The sequence below is a fragment of the Ailuropoda melanoleuca genome, chromosome 4, assembly GCF_002007445.2.
Source record: "Ailuropoda melanoleuca isolate Jingjing chromosome 4, ASM200744v2, whole genome shotgun sequence".
Taxonomy (NCBI): Eukaryota; Metazoa; Chordata; class Mammalia; order Carnivora; family Ursidae; genus Ailuropoda; species Ailuropoda melanoleuca.
This window is the reverse complement of record NC_048221.1, coordinates 21,700,092-21,719,447: the sequence shown is the minus strand read 5'-3', so window position 1 is coordinate 21,719,447 and position 19,356 is coordinate 21,700,092. Positions and strand designations below refer to the sequence as shown.

The following is a 19,356-nucleotide window of genomic DNA, read 5'->3' as shown; positions in this document are numbered from 1 at the left end:
TTGTAACCAACACACCTGAGCTACAAAGTGAAGATTGGCTAGGTGGTCTTTGAAATCATAGACTTTTGTGTTATCTTGACAAATTTGAATTCTAAATCATTGCTTAAGATACTGCCTGTTAGCCTTCAACCCTCATGAATAGTTGGTAACTCTCATATTCTTTCACTGGAATGGAAGCTCTATGAGGTTAGGGATTTTGTCTTTTTTACCCCAGTGCTTTGAACAGTGACTATATGTAATAGTCACTGAAATATCTCTTGGAAAAATGAATAACACAGATAATTTTGCTTTGCGTTTAACAGTCTTTGAACCAAAGTGTTCAGGTAAAAGCATTTTTTTTTTTTTTAAGTTTTATTTGAGAGAGTGAGTGAGCACACAAGCAGGTGGTGGGTGGTACAGAGGAAGAAGCAGACTCCCCACTGAGCAGGGAGCCTAACATGGGGCTCAAAGCCAGGACCCCAAGATCATGACCTGAGCCGAAGGCAGATGCTTAACCGACTGAGCTGCTGAGGTGCCCTTGGTAAGCGCATTCTTATATTTATTTGGAAGTATTTATTCAACCCTCTTTGCCAGGAGATGGAGATGTAGTGACATGAGATACTTATCTTCAAACATAAGGAAAGGGGAAATTATAAGACAATTTTCAGGTTAAGGATAATAGAGACAGTTTATTGATCACTTAAGTGTGTCAGACATCTTTTACATATTAATTCTGACACTACAGTAGGTAGATGATAATTGCATTTCACAGGTAACATACAAGGGATCAGCAAAGTTTTGTGATTATATGGCTAGTGAATGGCAGAGTCATTCTGTCAAATCACCTAAGGCTGAAATAGGGAGGACCTGGGCAGAGTCTCAAAGACATGATGGCTTCTCTGTCCGTGTGATTCATGATGCCCGCCCTTCCCCCGAACTCCTCTGCAGGACCCTTCTTAGGACAATTCTATAGTCCTGACTGCCTCCAATATTTAGCTCTCTCACTCTGAACATGAGGTAAACCGCTGTAGGGCAGAAAGTAGCCTCTTGTGTTCAAATCTTGTCTTTGCTGATCAGTAGCTTATGCTCTTGAGTAAGTTATGTCATTCTATCCCAGTGTACTCATCTGTGAAGTGGGGGTTAAATTCCTACTTCAAGGGATTCTTCAGCAGTATTTAATCCACAAATGCTTATTGGGCGCCTACTATGTGCTGAAGATAACAGTGGTGAATAAGACAAAGTTCCTCCTCACAGAGCCTACTTTGTAGTGTGGGAAACAGTGAGCTGGCAAGTTAAGTACAGACCTAATTACTGCTTCAAAGGAAATAAGATGATAAGATAACAAGATAACGGGGAAGCTTCTCTGAGGTGACATTGGAGTTGAGACAGGCGGAGAATGAGCCAGCTGAGGGAAGAACACCCAAGGCAAGGGGGACAACGTGAGTGATGGCTCAATGATGGGAAGGGCTTGGCAAGTCTGAGAAGCTGAGAGAATGTGTCACTGGAAATGCCAACAGGAGGAGAGAGATGAAGTGAATTTAGAGATGTAGCAGGGACTGGATTAGGAATGGCTTTCTAGGCTATGATTAGTTTAGATTCTGTTCCATGAACAAGGGGAAACAGTAAAGCATGGGTTTAATTTTTGAGATAACTCATTGGTGGTATTAAATGGAGTGCTGGGTGTATAGTACTGGTTGTCTTAACACATCCTTTAAAACTTGACACTTGGGCAACCGAATTAGGAACAGACTGCAGGAGGACAAGTATGGAGTTGGTTTAAGAGGCTGCTGTAGTCCAGGTGAGATGATAGTTTGGGCTAAGTCGTAGCAGTAGGAATGGAGAAGTGGATTCATTGAAGATATATTTTGACGACTACAGAATTTGCCAATAGTTTGGACAACTGAAGAATCAAACTGGTATTTACTGAGATGGTGAAAGCGGCAGTAGGGTTTGGGGTAGGGGGTAGGGCGGATCAAGAGTTCCAGTTTGGCTGGGGCTCCTGGGTGGCACAGCGGTTAAGAGTCTGCCTTCGGCGCAAGGCGTGATCCCGGCGTTATGGGATTGAGCCCCACGTCAGGCTCTTCCGCTATGAGCCTGCTTTTCCTTTCCCACTCCCCCTGCTTGTGTTCCCTCTCTCACTGGCTGTCTCTCTCTCTGCCGAATAAATAAATAAAATCTTAATAAAAAAAAAAGTTCCGGTTTGGGCTCATTTAAATTTGCAGTGCCTTGTGGACATCCAAATGGAGATACCAAATGGGCAGTTGGTTATCAGTCTGGATCTCAGGGAGACTTCCAGACTGGAATCACGTATTTGGGAGTTATCTTTATATGTAAATCAATGAAACTGGATAGTCATCCAAGGGGTGTGGAGTAAGGCGCCCTAACTCAAGAACACCTTAACATCAGAGGCTGTACTGAGCATAACCAGCACAGTACGAGAACTATAAGTATGTACGGGGTCTGGGAAGCCAGGAACAGGCAGGTGTGAGCGAAGCGCGAGGCGGGTACCGGCTGCTCCTCCGTAAGCGCTCAAAATAAAAACAAGTCAGCTGTGGGCATGCTACCGCCAGGACCAATCACAGCAACATCCACCCATCCACGCCCCACCCCCGCCCCGTCCTCCTCCTCCGGGCGGCTCCGCCCCTCCGTCTTCCCGGAAGTCTCCGGGGCCGCTGCCGAGCGGCCATCTTGGTTGCCGGGCAGCTGGCTGGGAGGGTGCGCGTGCGCGGGGGCCCTCCAGCTCTGGCGGGTGCGGCGTGTCCCTGAAGGTGGAGGCCGGTAGGCGTCCGCGGCCGGGATGACCCAGGCGGAGAAGGGGGACGCGGAGAACGGGAAGGAGAAGGGCGGGGAGAAGGAGAAAGAGCAGCGCGGCGTGAAGAGACCCATCGTGCCCGCCCTGGTGCCGGAGTCGCTGCAGGAGGTGAGGCGCGGCACCGGGGGCGGGTCTCGGTGAGGGCCTTCCGGCCGGGCGGGGGAGGGGAAATAGGCGGCGACGCGAGGCTTCCGGTCCCCCACGCCGTGGTGGCTGGTTCCCGCGTAGTTCCCTCCCCGGCCCGCCGCCGAACTCGGACCGGGCTTTCGCCTACCTTGCAAGCTGCCATGGGGTGTCAGTGACCGCAGGTAGAGTTAGCACTGGGCAGGGACAGTTGGCGGGGCAGGCGTTTTCCTTTGTGAAGGAAACCTCCGGTAGTGGAGTCCAGTTCAAGCATAACTCTAGGAAAAAAGGCAGACGACTGAATAGACATGAAGGGTTTGTGTGTCAAAACCAGAACAAGAGTAAATCCTACTAACCAGAAAAAAACTGTGGTTGCATGGCAGGCAAAGGTCCTGTGTGTGTGTGTGTGTGCGCTTTCTGATCAGTGAAAAAAAAATCAGCGTTCCAGTAAGAAAATGGGCAAATTCACAGCAAAAGTAAGGAGGCATTGAAATGCTCAGAATTTTCATGTTGGACATCTCTGAGGCAGCTTCTTCACTGATGGATGGGTTAAGGATAACACCCAACTGGCCAGGGAGCTGTAGGATGTAGAGCCCCCTGGCGGCTGCCGATAAACCCGGAGGGTGGTTCTTACTGTTGCACAGGCCTCAGTTTCTCCACCCATCTAGTTGAGGGAGAGGACTGGATGGTCTTTAAGGGCCTTGCCGGTTCCCACCCTCTAGGATTCTCTCATTCTGTGAGTGGGAGGCAGGAGGGTAGAGCTCACAGTTGGGCGTGGGGCAGCAGGTATTAGGGCATGGTGTGCAATGGGCTAGTGCAGAAGGCCATAGGGAAGTATTGGGCACACACAGCAGGTACCTCCTCTGGCCCTGATGGCCTGGGATGGTTTAAAAGGAAGTGACCTCAGGACCAAGACCTGAAGAATAATTAGGACTTAGCCAGGGGGAATCTCAGGGCAGGAGAACAGTGTGGAAGAGACCTGGGCCAGAAGAGGATATGAAGTTTTGGTGATCAGGATGTTTGGAAGTAAGGAAGAAGGAGCAAGAGGTGACAGTGGAGATCTTAGTGAAGCCTGTCGTGAGAGTCTTAAAGCCAAAGAGTCTGCTCTCTTCTGGAAGGCAGTGGAGAACTTTGAAAGAGCTAGCGAGACTCCTAGCTACATGATTAACTAACTTAATCCTCACAATAACTCTATGAAGTAGGAACCTCGTCCAGAGCAAGGAAGTGGCGCAGTATGAATTTGAAGCCAAGTCTGTGAATCCAGAGCCTGGGCCCTTAATCATTGTAGCAGCATTTCCTTAACCTCAGTCAGTTGTAGGACACCTTTTAGTTTTCCCATATTCTCTGTGGCTTTTTCATATCCATTATTTGCTTAATAACTTTTTTACTCAGTCTTAAGCAGCAGTATTCGGGAAAGGATTTGTGGGGTGTACTGGCTATTCTTCCTGATGTGCTAAAATAAGTATGTAATTATTAAAAAATATTTGTCTACACTTTGGAAAACTGCCATTACTAACCCCAGAGCTTTCCAGTCACTGTGCTGCAACCTGTGTGCTGTAAATGAGGTACAAGTATCCCTGACGGCAAACAGCTTCATCTTTTTACCCCAGTCTACTGGAGAGATGTCTGCCATAGCACAGAAAAGCTTTGGAAGTACTATTTAACATCATGCCAACCACGCGAAAGAGGTGCATTCAGCAAACACCTCCTAGGCCTGTGTCCCTTGCACTGGGCATAAAGTAGTGAACAAGACAGAAGTGATCCCTTCTTACAGGAAGGTTTTTGTCTGTTGGGAGGGCAGACAGTAAATAATTACAAGCATGACAGGTGCCATGAAAATTATATTGCAGGGGGATAAGCAAATCTACTGTAGTGATATTTAACTTCAGAACTAAACTAAAGAGAGAAGTAAGATTTACCAGGGAGAAAGGATGTGGCAGGCAAAGAAAGTTACCTGTGTGAAGACCTCGAAGTCAGCATGGTGTGTTAAGAAATCAAGAGAGATTTAGGTTGGGAAGATTAAAGACCGGAAAGTTGGTGGTTCTCAAGTAAGGCTAGAGAAGTAGACAGGATCTTGATCTCACAGGTTCTGGACTTTTATCTTATGGGCAAGCTTGGAAGTGTTTTAAATGGAGACATGCAAGAACACACAACTGTAGCTCAAGGACAGGGCAGGGCAGAGTAGGTGCAGGCTAAGGAGTCGTGCAGGAATGGTGGTTCTCCACAGAGGGATCCTTTGTCACAGCGATTGTCAGCATCCCTTCTTCCCCTTCTCTCTACTGAAACTCCGGGTCCCTCAACAAGTTCATGAGGTAAAGGTTCCCCAAATAATTCAGATTATGTTCTGCCCCCCCTTGCAAATTATAGATCTGAAACAATTACCATCTAAAAATAAAGCCCACAGTAATCACTCCCCTGTCCTGATATGTGCTGCTTTGTCATTTCTTGTTCACCAATTCCCAAGAATGGATTGTGAAATACAGCAAAGTTTTCTGACCTATGAGGATAGAATTGTGAACTCTGGCATTTTAACCCCAAACTTTTGCCAGAAGAATAGCACAGAACTAACAAGGGGTAAAGTGTTTTAAAAACGATCAAAATGTGGTTTATGCGCACACTCAGAAGTGGTTGATGTATAAAGCGTTATTTTCCAGCATTACAAAACAATAATTCTGTGCTTATGTGCATTTCTCCCCTAACCTGTTCAACCAGTGGTTATCAAACCTGAGTAATCATACTGATCACCTCAGGAACTTTTGAAAGTTGCAGATTTCTAGGCTCCCTCCCTGGAAATTCTGAATCGGAAAATTTGTAGTGGAGGCTTAGAGTCTAGTTTTTTATTTACAAGCATCTTTAGGTGATTCAGATTTAGCTTGCACTTCGCTAGGCATAGTATTCCCTACACTTACTCCTTTTCTGTTTCCCTAGTAAACTGAAAGTTCCTCATGGTTAGGATTTTGTCTTGGTCACCATTGTAACCCCCCCTCCACCGATACCTGGCACAGAAATTCTTGGTAATTGTAGATTAACTTGCATTGGATAATTAAGGTTTCGTTCATTTAAACAGATGTTGACCTGTGTAGTGTGAGTCAGATGCTGGGAGCACAGAAATACGAACTGAGTTTGCATTCAGGCAGGGAGCAATAATTGGGTGCCTCTCAAAGAGCTGAATTATTTTGATACCTGTGAGTCTGATAGTCATTACAGGAAACTAACTTCTTAGTCTAGCCTGCTACCTGTATGTTATTTAACTTGTTACCTGTATATTATTTACTAAGGTCACACTTCTGTGTTTTATATTTGCAGCAAATCCAGAGCAACTTCATTGTTGTCATACATCCAGGTTCAACAACCTTAAGGATTGGTCGAGCCACAGACACACTTCCTGCTAGCATTCCTCATGTCATTGCACGAAGACACAAACAACAAGGGCAGCCACTATATAAGGACAACTGGCTCCTAAGGGAAGGACTAAATGTAAGTCAGAAATGGAGGATCTGGAGAGAAAGCCCAAGGTTGTTTCCTTGGGGGAGCTTAGACATTCACGTATACTATGTATACTTGAATTAACATCTTGATAGCTTTAATGTGTTTGAAAATAATAACATTCAGGGATACAAATAGCATTTTTCATTTGAGCTAGTGGTTTTAGATTGTAAAGAAATAATTCTGACAAAAGCAAATCAAAATTTTTTAATCCATCAATATGAATTGGGTTTGATGAAGGTGATTTTTAATGGAAGATAGAAAATTGTCACTGACTTAAAATGATGCATTAAGGCCTCTTTTTTTTTTTTTTAAGATTTTATTTATTTATTTGACAGAGATAGAGACAGCCAGCGAGAGAGGGAACACAAGCAGGGGGAGTGGGAGAGGAAGAAGCAGGCTCATAGCAGAGGAGCCTGATGTGGGGCTCGATCCCACAACACTGGGATCACGCCCTGAGCCGAAGGCAGACGCTTAAGCGCTGTGCCACCCAGGCGCCCCGCATTAAGGCCTCTTAACTAACTGCCGTATTTTTCTCTTCCAGGTACTTAAGAGTTTATATTGAGTTCGTATTTTTAATCCATAAGCAAATTGAATTGTTATAATCACTTCCTACAATCTTAGATCAAATTATAATTCAAAGGCAGGACTGTATGTATCCTTGCAGTTAGTATTTACTTTATCCTACCTTGCAGATGGTAATTATCAGAAAAATTTTTCATGGTAGGTGTTAAAATATGCATATTGCATTGTAATCCACATTTAAGTTTTAGGTGAAAGATAGTTTTAGGAACTTGAAGTTTCTGTACTTCTGTTAGTAAGCTTTAGGGTTCCACTTTTTAGCATAACTGGAAGACTACCTAAATCCATTTCTAATCTAAGTGTAACTTGAGGATATAAGAGTCTAAATCCATTTTTATCTTTGGATCTTATAGTTCTACCTGTCTACATAAATCTCAGAAGTAAAAGTTGATAGAAAACAATAACTTTTCCGTAGAGATATTTATAGATGTGTTCTTTACAATGTCAGAGGGACTTGAATACCTGCTGAATAAACAAAATAACCCAAGTGAATATAACATTGTTACAAAATTGTAAATAGAATTATGTAGATGTTTGGAAAAGTCTCTAAAATACTTGTAAATACTAAGTAGCTCTCCAGTGCTTAGTGCCAATAACAATTTTATCACTTAAACTTCACTTGAGGTTATAGATTTTTGCAAATAGGTGGTTTATGGTGAGGGTTCCTTTCTGACTTCTTTATTTATAAAGAATAAAAAGATTACTTTGAATTCTTAAGATTGATACATGTGGCAAAGATTAAGGAAATGCTGCTACTTGTTTATGAGGGAGCATTTCGTCTTGATGGATTAAATCAGTAGTTTGCCACATTGCTTTCTCTTTTTACTAAATCCTTTGTGCTTCTCATCTTTCACTTCCCCCCTCCCCCCAGAAACCAGAGAGTAATGAACAAAGACAAAATGGCCTTAAAATGGTGGATCAAGCAATATGGTCTAAAAAGATGTCAAATGGTACAAGACGGATTCCCGTGTCCCCTGAACAGGTTCAGTCTTAACTCTTTCTTCAGATTCATTCTGTCACTGCTGTTTTGTCTAAAAGATGGTGTTTCTTGTGGCAAGTTGGTAAAATTTATAGTTTACCTGAGAGTCTTAAGTGTATAATTCTAGGATCTTGGTGGGAAGCAATATTCTTACTATATTTGCCATTTTAATAAAATAAAAAATACTTAGAAATGGACATGAGTTGGTATGATATGTAGATGTATATTCAGCTTTAAACAGAGTGCAGTATTAATTTTGGACTGGCTATGAATCACAGCATAGGTATTAAAACCATGGGAAAAATCACAATTTTGGAAAAGGTCAAGAGAATCTTTTTGTGACCAGTCAGTATTTTGTCAAATATTTAGGATTTGTGATTAAATTTTGCTACTGTATCTGGTCTATGAGAGAGAGGAGAAAAGAGGACTCATACTACATTTCTCCTTTCCTCTTTTGTTCTTACATAATTTCAGAGAATTTTCTGGTGTTCCTTTATTTCAGGCACGTTCCTACAACAAGCAGATGCGACCTGCAATTTTAGATCACTGTTCTGGAAATAAGTGGACAAACACATCTCATCACCCGGAGTTTTTGGTGGGAGAAGAGGTAGGGAACTTTGCAGCGCCGACCGGTTCTAGTTGTTTCCTAGAATTCATAATCTTCCTTGCAGGCCCAGATACTCACACAGGCTCCTGGGATATTAGATACTCCACTCTCAACATTTGGAATAGTCAGCAAATCTTAATCATAACTCTGGCCTTAGATTTTTTAATGTGAATCCAGAAAACACCCAAGAGAAATTTTAACAATGTATTCATCTCCCCGTCTTTTCTAGGCCTTGTATGTTAATCCATTGGACTGTTACAATATTCACTGGCCTATCAGAAGAGGTCAGTTAAATATTCACCCAGGACCTGGGGGCTCCCTTACAGCCGTTCTGGCGGATATTGAAGTAATATGGTCTCACGCAATCCAAAAATACTTGGAAATCCCCCTGAAAGATTTAAAGGTGAGCTAAAATTCCCAGTTAGTTGGATTGGCTTTAAGATTCTTGATCAGTAAAAGTACATATTACTGGATTGCTTGTAATCTAGTGTCCTTGAAGCATTCTCAGCCTGAAAGTGTTTAGGCGAGCTTTTCTTTTTCACTGACTTCACCTCTGGTGATTTCTTTTTCTTACTCTGTTTGTTTCTGTGGTGTCCCTATCTACTGCTCTGCAACCAGCAAGCTTGCTCATGTTTCTGCCTTCTCTTTGGACCTTTTTCAGTTCACATTTGTTGTCTTATTTTTAATTTCACCAGGTTTTGTTTTGTTTTTCAATTGAAGTATAATTGACACACAATGTTACATTAGTTTCAGGTGTACAACACAGTGATTGGACAACCCTGTACGTAATGTGCTCACCACAAGTGTAGCTACCATCTGTCACCATACAGTGCTATTACACTACCGTTGACTACATTCCCTATGCTGTAGCTTGCATCCCCATGATTTCGTCATTCCGTAACTGGAAGCCTCTGTCTCCCACTCCTCTTCACCCATGTTGCCCATCCCCCTCCCTCCTCCACTCTGGCAGCCTCCAGTTTGATCTCTATATTTATGGTTCTCTTTCTCCTTTTTTTGGTTTATTTGTTTTGTTTTTTAGATTCCACACATAAGTGAAATTGTATGTTAATTCTCTTTCTCTGACTTGTTTCACTTAGCATAAGGTCCTGTAGGTCCACCCATGTTGTTACAAATGGCAAGATCTCATTCTTTTTAATGGTTGAGTAATATTCTATTGTATGTATGTACCACATCTCCTTTATCCATTTATCTGTTGACGGACACTTAGGTTGCTTCTGTATCTTGGCTATTGTAAATAATGCTGCAATGAACATAGGTGTGCATGTATTTTTTTCAAATTACTCTTTTAATTTTCTTTGGGCAATACCCAGTAGTAGAATTACTGGGTTGTGCATATTTCTATTTTTAATTTTTTAGGAATCTCCATTCTGTTTTCCGCAGTGGCTATACCAATTTAGATTCTCATTTTTTCTCCATGTCCTCACCAACACTTATTATTTTTTGTCTGTTTGATAGTAGTCATTCTGACAGTTTGAGGTGATACGTCATTGTGTTTTGGTTTGCATTTCCCTGATGATGAGTGATGTTGAGCATTTCTTCATGTGTCTGTTGGTCATCTGTCTGTGTTCTTTGAAAAAAGGTCTATTCAGGTCCTCTGCCCATTTTTTTAATTGGATTATTTGTTTTTCTGGTGTTGAGTTGTGTTAGTTCTTTATATATTTTCACTATTAGCCCCTATATCATTTGCATATATCTTTTCCAGCTAAGTAGGTTACCTTGTTGATGGTTTCCTTCTCTGTGCAAACTTTTTATTTTGATGTAACACCAGTAGTTTATTTTTGCTTTTGTTTCCCTTGCCTCAGTAGACATACCTAGAAAGATTAGGGCTGATGTCAGAGAACTTGCTGCCTATGTTTTCTTCTAGGAGTTTTATGGTTTCAGGTCTCACATTTACGAGTTTAACCCATTTTGAATTTATTTTTGTGCATGCTGTAAGAAGTGGTCCAATTTCATTCTTTTGCATGTAGCTGTCCAGTTTTCCCAGCACCATTTATTGAAGACACTGTCTTTTTCCCCATTGCATATTCTTGCCTCTTTCTCAAAGATCAGTTTATCATATAAGTGTAGGTTTATTTTTGAACTCTGTTCCATTCCATTGATCTGTATATTTTTGTGCCAGTACCATACTGTTCTGATTTTTATAGCTTTGTAGTATATCTTGAAATGTGGGGTTGTGATACCATTTCACAGGTTTTTAATAATTTAAAGAGGAAAAAAACACACAGCTTCAATATTTTCTGTTTTTCTTTAAACCTAAAAGCAGAGAGGTTTGAGCTTTTGTTCTGGCCCTCTAACCATTGCTGTCATCCTTTAGAGAGAATCCTCTCTGAAGACAAGTGTAGTGACATTTATTTTGACTTTAGTATTAACCATTTTCTCTTTTTTTTCTTTGTTCTTCCTTTTTAGTATTATAGATGTATCTTGCTAATTCCTGATATCTATAATAAACAGCACGTGAAAGAATTAGTGAATATGATCCTAATGAAGATGGGTTTTTCAGGTATGTCTGGATATTCCAGAGAAATCTACTTGAAATGAGATTGTTTTTCTTTTTTACTGACAAAGTTAGTCTAATTCACTGCTTTATTGAAATGCTTATTCTGAGAGGATCAGCTGTGTTTAGACAATGACCTAGGGGTTCCCAGACTTTAATTGATGATTTGTCTTAGGATCTTTACTGCTCCCTAGCTGATTGCTCCTCTGCTTTTGTGTTCAGGGATTGTGGTGCATCAGGAGTCTGTGTGTGCCACCTTCGGAAGTGGTTTAAGCAGCACATGTATTGTAGATGTTGGAGACCAGAAGACGAGCGTGTGCTGTGTGGAGGATGGAGTCTCTCATCGGAATACTCGGTAAAGACCTTGGAGGGCTGTGTTCTCTGCTCCTTCTCCCCTCACAGCCTGTTCAGCTATAACGCATCACAAGTTTAAAAAAAAAATTTATAAGGAATTATATATTCAGAGTTTGCATAGGAAACCCAGATTGTGAAAGTGCAGATTCTAGCAAGGCCATAAACCAATGATTTTATCCTTCCTGTTAGAACTCTCTACTATGAGTTCACATCAGCAGCTCCTGAAAATCCTAGCTTGCATTGTGTGCTTTCCCCCAGAGGCAGCATATGTATCAGTTCTGTGTCTTGCTGTCGTATGATGGAGAGATACCAGTCGTGCTCACAACAAAGCTTTATTTAGGCAAGTCATGTTGGGGAAAAGAGGTTTTCAGGTTTGAATTCTCTAGCATTGTATTTGCTTTTGTCATAATTGTTCAGTGAGCGATGAGTAGCTTTCTGGTCAAGTCCCTTCGTGATGTCATCACTGATACAAGAGGTAATAAGATAACTCTCAGGAGCAGGTTTGCTGCTTGTCCTTTCTGAGACAAGCCCAGCACAGGTAAGCACACTCAGGCAGTGCACATACAGGTTCTCTGCAGCATTTTTTTGCTCCCAGGATGGCTTCTTCAGGATGCTGTAGTTCTTCCTGTCCCTCACATAGATAGTTCGAGATGCAGGGTATAGAGACATTTAAAAGAGACCCTAAGCAGTCCATAAGAAAGGTTGATCTATTGCCTCCCACCCCAAATTATGATGCATTCTAAAACTCAGTATACGTTAATTTGGCTCATCCATTGTATTACTTAATGCTGTTGGTTCTCAGAATATGGAGAAAACACTGGGCCCAGGTCTCCCACCTCTAAAATAACATACCAGTGCTCTTTTCAAGTCATAGAACCATTCAGTTAGTTAGTATACTCTTTAAAGTTTTCCGCTGTGAGTTTGTCTTAACAGTGTCACTGCCAACTTGATACACTGGTGACTGTAGACAGGCAAACAACTATCGTATGTGACTTAGAAATGAGTTGCATTTAGTCGTGGCTATCACATAGTGACTTAGAAATGAGTTGCATTTAGTCGTGGCTATTTTGTTTCTTGGAAACTTTTTGCAAATAGCGTGACTGCTGCTAGGTGCACACCACTGGTTATTTGCTAGAGTTCCGTTTCTCCCTCCCGTGCATCCATCCTGTCCTTTCATTTTTTATTCCTACCATAAACATCTTTGAGACTTGCTATGTTTCATTTCACTGTGCCTGATTGAGTTTTTGAAATGCCCTTCACACTTTTTTTTTTTTTTTTTACATTTTATTTATTTGACAGAGACACAGCGAGAGACGGAACACAAGCAGGGGGAGTGGGAGAGGGAGAGGCAGGCTTCCCGCTGAGCTGGGAGCCCGATGCGGGGCTTGATCCCAGGACCCTGGGATCATGACCTGAGCCGAAGGCAGACGCCTAACAACTGAGCCACCCAGGTGCCCCTCTTGACTAACGGATTACTCACCTGCCCTTTCTTTTAACTCTAGGCTCTGTCTGGCCTATGGGGGGTCTGATGTGTCAAGGTGTTTCTACTGGCTGATGCAGCGAGCCGGGTTCCCTTACAGAGAATGCCAGCTAACAAATAAAATGGATTGTCTTCTTCTGCAGCACCTTAAAGAAACTTTCTGTCATTTAGATCAGGTGGGAGCAAAATCCAAATTGCTGCTTATTTTTGTTTCCAGGAAAAAATCTAACATATTTAAAAGGCAATTAAAAATATTATAGTATCATGCTACCCTTTCAACCCAAGTTGAAAGAGTCTTGAAGTTGAGGTTCAGGAGTGAGAGTGTTTTGGTAAGGTCAGAGCTGTTAGGATGTGTCTCAGGCTCTGGAAAATATAGCTGATTTTTTTTAAGAAAGTGTTTAGCAGATTTGTCTCCTTAGGATCTTTGATCAAGATGAAGATAAAGCTTTAGGTATAATGAATGTACAGGTATGGACATTTAATAAAATGGCATCAATTGAAGCACTTTCTTAGTGTTGTGGACAGTCAACATGTTACCATTGCTGTATGTGGATTCCTACCTTTTTATGCTTTCTGTTTCAGACCTTTTCTTTTCCCTGAAGCAGTCTAATTTTTTTTTCAAGCAGTGTAATTCTGCATAACAAAATTTTGAGAAACCTAAGACTGGGTATCATTTCCCAGTTATTGAGGGAATTGGCTTATTGATTTGGGTCCTTGTTTGTGTTAGTGTTTATCGATAACGAAGAAAAAAATGCAGATGGTAGAAATTTGAGAAGTGTTAAAAGGGAAACAAGGTCCATTTGGACTCTTGTTTTACTAAATTCCAGTTGAAATAGGGAAAAAAAAAAGAAATGGTAGCAAGTTGCAGGGCAGCCTTGTTATAGGTGATATTCAGATGGTGGAGAGGCTTAATTGTCATTTGAGGAGTTCACATCCACTTTTACTGGTTCACTGACAGCATCTTTTCCTGGAATCAGGACATCTCTGGACTTCAGGATCATGAGTTTCAGATTCGACATCCAGATTCCCCTGCCCTACTTTACCAGTTTCGATTAGGAGATGAAAAACTCCAGGTAATATATGACTATATATTTTCATGGGCAGAAAGAAAGCTGGCCAGGTTCAGTCAGACTGAGAGAATGTGTACTTGTCCGAAACCTCATGAGGTCAGAATGCTGACTGGTTTAGACTGTCTGCTAAAACAGCTTTTAAGCCACCAATAGAATACAGATTAAAGTAGATCTGAGGACCATCTTTTTAATTAGCCACTATATGATTAGTTATTATTTAGAGAGAGGAGTACTGTTCTAACTAGTAAATTATAAAATAGCTTATTGGGTACTTGCATTACGTTTTTTAAAATTTTATTTATTTGAGAGAGAGTGAGAAGGAGCAGAGGGAGGGGCAGAAGCCGACTTCCTGCTCAGGGAGTCCAACGTGGGGCTTGATCCTGGAACCCCCAGATCATGACCTGAGCCACCAAGGCACCCCAGCACTTGCATTACATTTGCTTTAACATTTCTCTCTGGTGTCATATCACTCGCTCAGTTGGATGATTTCTGTTAGTTTTCCGGCCTCTTGTGCAATGAAGAAATCATGCTACTCCCAAAAGAGAATACTTATTCAGTCTACCTTTCAGGATCTGATTTGCCAATTTTGTTTGGGGAAGAACAAAATTTATGGATCATTTTTTTTTTCAGAAGGCAGTGTGCTTGGTTGATCATTTTTTTCCTTCCATGCACAGGCTCCAATGGCTTTGTTTTACCCAGCAACTTTTGGAATTGTCGGACAGAAAATGACAACTCTGCAGCACAGATCGCAGGGCGACCCGGAGGACCCTCACGATGAGCATTACCTGCTAGCCACGCAGAGCAAGCAGGAGCAGGTCTGCCGGGATTCTGGCGTGAGGGGGCGGCTTCGCCCCTGCAGAAGCTTGCCCGTCAGTAATGGATCGTCGTAGTCACTGCAGACCAAAGCTAATACTGTTCTTAGAACTATAGGTGGGATGAAGTCTAAATTTGAAGTCCAGATGACATTAATCCAATTTTCAGTATACCAGTCCACACATTTAAAAGTTAGTTTAATGAAGACACTTCCTTCTGGTATATACATTGATCTCCTTTTGAATGTTTATTCAGTAGGGAATATCCTTAGTAAAATCTCACTTATTTTAAAAATTTTAACGTAAACAGTATGTAGTCTAGGCAAAAAGCTGAATTCCTTTGTCCAGAGCTAATGATCCCAGTAGTAGGATGTCTGATGCAGGGACACAGCTTAAAGCTCTTATCTTCCAATAAAACAGCAGCTCATGATGGAAGGAGGAGGGCTCTAAACCTTTTCTAGGCCTTGTTCCTGAGCGTGATGTGGTTAGGTAAGGTCTAAAAATGAGGATTCCGTAATAGCCACAGGCACAAGAATCCTGCTGAAATACTCCACTTAAAAACTCTGTGCACGGGGGAGATGTCCTTGTACGCTGACATTTCAGTTTTAAAATCCAACCAGTGATAGTGCGGTTGTGAGACTTGCCCTGCCTGCCTGCCAATGACTGCTTTGGAATTGTCAGCTCATCCTCATCTTTTGTACACCACGTCTCACTCCTGGGTGATCTGGGAGTGGGTCCAGGTGGTTGACTATATGCTAGCATGCATTCCCTCTGCACCACAGTGATGGACCTTTGCTTTATAGCAGTGTAAAGAGTGTAGTAGTGAGGGGTGGGGTCTAGCTGGAGAACATCAGCAGTGTTCTGTTATAGTCTACCATCCACTTGATTGTCCTTTTGATTGATTTAAAGTCTGCCAAAGCCACTGCTGACCGAAAGTCTGCATCCAAACCCATTGGATTTGAAGGGGATCTTCGTGGCCAGTCTTCTGATCTTCCAGAAAGACTCCATGCCCAGGAGGTGGATTTGGGATCCTCCCAGGGAGACTGTCTGATGGCTGGCAATGAATCTGAGGAGGCTCTCACGGCACTGATGTCCAGGAAGACTGCCATCTCGCTGTTTGAAGGGAAAGCCCTGGGCCTGGATAAAGCCATTCTTCACAGCATAGACTGCTGTTGTAAGCATGTTTGGGGAGCTGGTTGGGTGAATGGGTTCAGGCTAGAGCGTGGTTGTGCAGCATAGCGTATACATTGAAAACCTGTAGAGTACCTGCTTTGTGCTTGCATTGTTCGGTATTAGGAATTGGTTCCTGGCCTCGTTGGACATACAGCCTACTAGAGGACACTGAAGAAGTTAAATTGTCAGACAAATGGGAAATTACAACTGTGACAGGTGCTGCAAAGTCGAACTAAAGGATACTGACTTTCAGAGTTTCTGAATGAGGGATTTAATAAGGGAGTTTTATTAGGAGGAAGAAGTGGAGGATGGGAGTCATGGAAGGGAAGCCCTTCTTGGGGAAGAGCCACTTGAAAGAGATCTAGGAGATGAGTGGGGGTTAGCCTGTCATAGGATGGCATTCTGGGCAGAGGAAGAGGCGTGTGTGGAGGCCAGGGTGGCTGGGGGGTAGGGGCCGGGATGAAGCTAGAGAAGCAGTGTGTACATGCCACATTGGACTTTGTAGGTCCCTGTAGAGATTTTGGTCCTAAACCTGCAAGTAGCAGAGTGGGGGGTATGATAACAACACGTTCACATTGGTGTTTTGCAAGATTCTTCTGTCTGCATTTTTGAGGATGGGTTGGAGAGAGAGATCTTGGAGAAGGCTCTTAGAGTTGTCCAAATGAGATGGCGGTGGCTTGGCCCAGGGTGGTGGTGGATATGGAGAAAAAGAGTGGATGGAATATCATTGTCTTTTCAGCATCTGATGATACCAAAAAGAAGATGTACAGTTCCATCCTCGTGGTGGGAGGTGGTTTGATGTTTCATAAAGCTCAAGAATTTCTGCAGCACAGAATTCTCAACAAAATGCCACCTTCATTCAGGCGAATAATTGAGAACGTGGATGTGATCACAAGGCCCAAGGTCTGTTGTTCCGGTGCAGTTGGATTATATGCAAATGAGACCAGACTGATTATAATTGTAATGCTGTGTGTGGACAGATAAAATCCCGGGAGCCATGAGGTTGCATCTGGGCAGCTCTTAGTTAAGGGTTTGGGCAAACGGAAAAATTTCCGTAGGTCACAGATTTGGTGCAGGGAGCTTTGGGCCTAGGGGCCTGGAGTCCTGGTTGTTAGTCCCTGCTAGACTCTCCAGACTAACATGACTGACTTCCAAAAGACATGCTTTTGGAAAAGGACCGGGTGGGGCGAGGAAAAGACTGGCTGGTCTCCCATCGGCCAGAACAACTCTAGTTTTCGCTTTGGTATTAAGGATCTGTTGCTGATCCCTGGACCAGGGCATCTTTACAGATCCTTTTGGCTTGCATTAGCTTGGAAAGAAACATAAATCCTGGAATTTAGAAAGAGATTGTATCTGTATTTCATTATATCCCACAAACAATTCCTGGGGATGTTTTCATTTAATTTTAATCTTGAGGAAGGGGTTATAGTATCTATTTATCCTATTCTAACTTCAGAATATGGGATCTGTTTGTGGACTAAGTGAATAGTAGCATCTTCAGTAATAAACACTTAAGTTTTCTTATCAGTTGGAACAGAAAGATGTCTGTAGTTCATGGATCCTATACAGATGAGTCTTTAATGCAGGTTGAAAAATCTGGCTTTTTAAGTATTGATTCAGCAGGGGTTTTTTTACCCCCAAAATCAAAGAAATGATATGTATATGTCTTGTCTGCTTTTGCTGAAATACCTTTATCACTTCTCTAGGACATGGATCCCCGGCTGATTGCATGGAAAGGAGGGGCTGTGTTGGCTTGTTTGGACACCACCCAGGAACTGTGGATTTACCAGAGAGAATGGCAGCGCTTTGGTGTCCGCATGTTACGAGAGCGAGCTGCTTTTGTCTGGTGAAAATGGGCAGAAAGTCACTACTGAAGACCAAAAACAGGCCTCCTGGTATAAAAGACTCTTAAAGAATATATATTTTTTAATTTATTGACTTAGATGCTTAAGTTTCATGGAAAATAAATGGATTTTAACTTTTATGTGGACAACAGAACATTTATGGATAAATATGAACTTTTCAGTGGTAAATTCTCCTGCCCCTTTCTCAGGGTCGCAAGAGCTCCCTGATGATGTGATATGTTGCTGTTGAGTGGCTCTTGTGTGCACGCCCTGGTTTAAGTTGACCTCAGTGTCATCAGACAATCTCACACAGCCACAAAGGGTGGGTGTGTGACTCGGGTACCTGAGAACCGTCAGGCCATGCCATTTACCTCATGTGTTACGGCAGGCACACATTGTTTTGACCTTGTGCTCTTAGAATTCCAAATAGGGAGAGAAAATGTTCTTTCTTTCTTTTCCTGTTGGATTACAAAAAAGACTGTGACCAGTTGAGCTCTGGATTTCCAGAGGCAAAGATTTAAGGCTGGGCTGGCTGGCTTTTGTTACTTGACATGCTTCAGGGTGGGCTTGGGGAAAGAGAACAATCCTTATCTGACCAAAACAGAACAAAAACTGAAAAGGATAACCCATTTCCTTCCTAAAGCCAAATAGATATAATTCAGGTGTAATTTAGAATTGTTAACTTGTGCAGAAGAATAAGGTGACTGCTGTGATCTCTGCCAGCTTAATCATCAAGCTCCCAATCTTCCTTTACTTGAAGAACCAGGAGAAAGGTTTTGGAACTCTTTGTGCTCAGTATGATCATTTGACCTTAATCTGTGAACAATCTGGAGCAAAATCTAAGTACGGACAGATGTTAGCACCAGTGGTCCAGGCCTTGGTGAAGCCTTCCGAGCCCCTGGCCAGAGAAGAGAAGGCTTTCAGAAGCCGGTCAGTGTGCACAGCCTGGGGTCTCAGAGACCTGGGAGCTCGGGGAAATGCCTTATTCCTGCCACTCCCTGCTGGGCGTCTGCTTCCACCATCTGCTCATCCAGAACTGGAGATGGGAGTGGAATGGGAATAGCGGAGGGGGAGACAAAAGTAGGGCTGGGTAAGAGATGGAGGTAAGAGTGGACTATAGAAAGAATAGGATGGTTGGAAGTCTCAGAGCATGGAGAAATGCTGGTCCTGGAGCATTTGCGTTAACAAGGAGTATCCTACATACGTGATCAGTAGGCGAGGAACAAAGAGTCCATCAGTATAACAAAATAATTTTACTATTGAAGATATGTGCCTTCAATTTGAAGATTGAATGCTTTTTATTTTTTTAAGTTTTTAACAAAATAAATTTATACAGTATTGATTTTATTTATGTTTTGGGGCTGTTTCAACACAATTTATTAATGGCTACCTAGTTCCAAAAGCAGAATGTGTTTTTGCGTATCATTGTCTTTTTACATAATAACCTATTGCTCTTTTAACTGGTAGATGTTGATTCAGAGGAAGTTGATTTCTGGTCCACATTTTGACATAAGCCTTGTCCTTCTGTTACCAGCACTTG

The 19,356-nt window shown here is 42.3% G+C and overlaps 1 protein-coding gene across 1 annotated transcript; it reads left to right on the top strand.

Moving 5' to 3' along the window:
* The first annotated feature begins 2,644 nt into the window (after positions 1-2,644).
* ACTR8 (actin related protein 8) lies at positions 2,645-17,987 on the top strand. Its single transcript, XM_002928977.4, has 13 exons — positions 2,645-2,899; positions 6,221-6,391; positions 7,854-7,964; positions 8,464-8,568; positions 8,798-8,971; positions 10,996-11,089; positions 11,306-11,438; positions 12,940-13,093; positions 13,895-13,990; positions 14,662-14,802; positions 15,709-15,973; positions 16,712-16,875; positions 17,679-17,987. The coding sequence occupies exons 1-13, from the start codon at positions 2,777-2,779 to the stop codon at positions 17,820-17,822; spliced, it is 1,875 nt and encodes a 624-aa protein (XP_002929023.1). The 5' UTR covers positions 2,645-2,776; the 3' UTR covers positions 17,823-17,987.
* Positions 17,988-19,356: the final 1,369 nt, after the last annotated feature.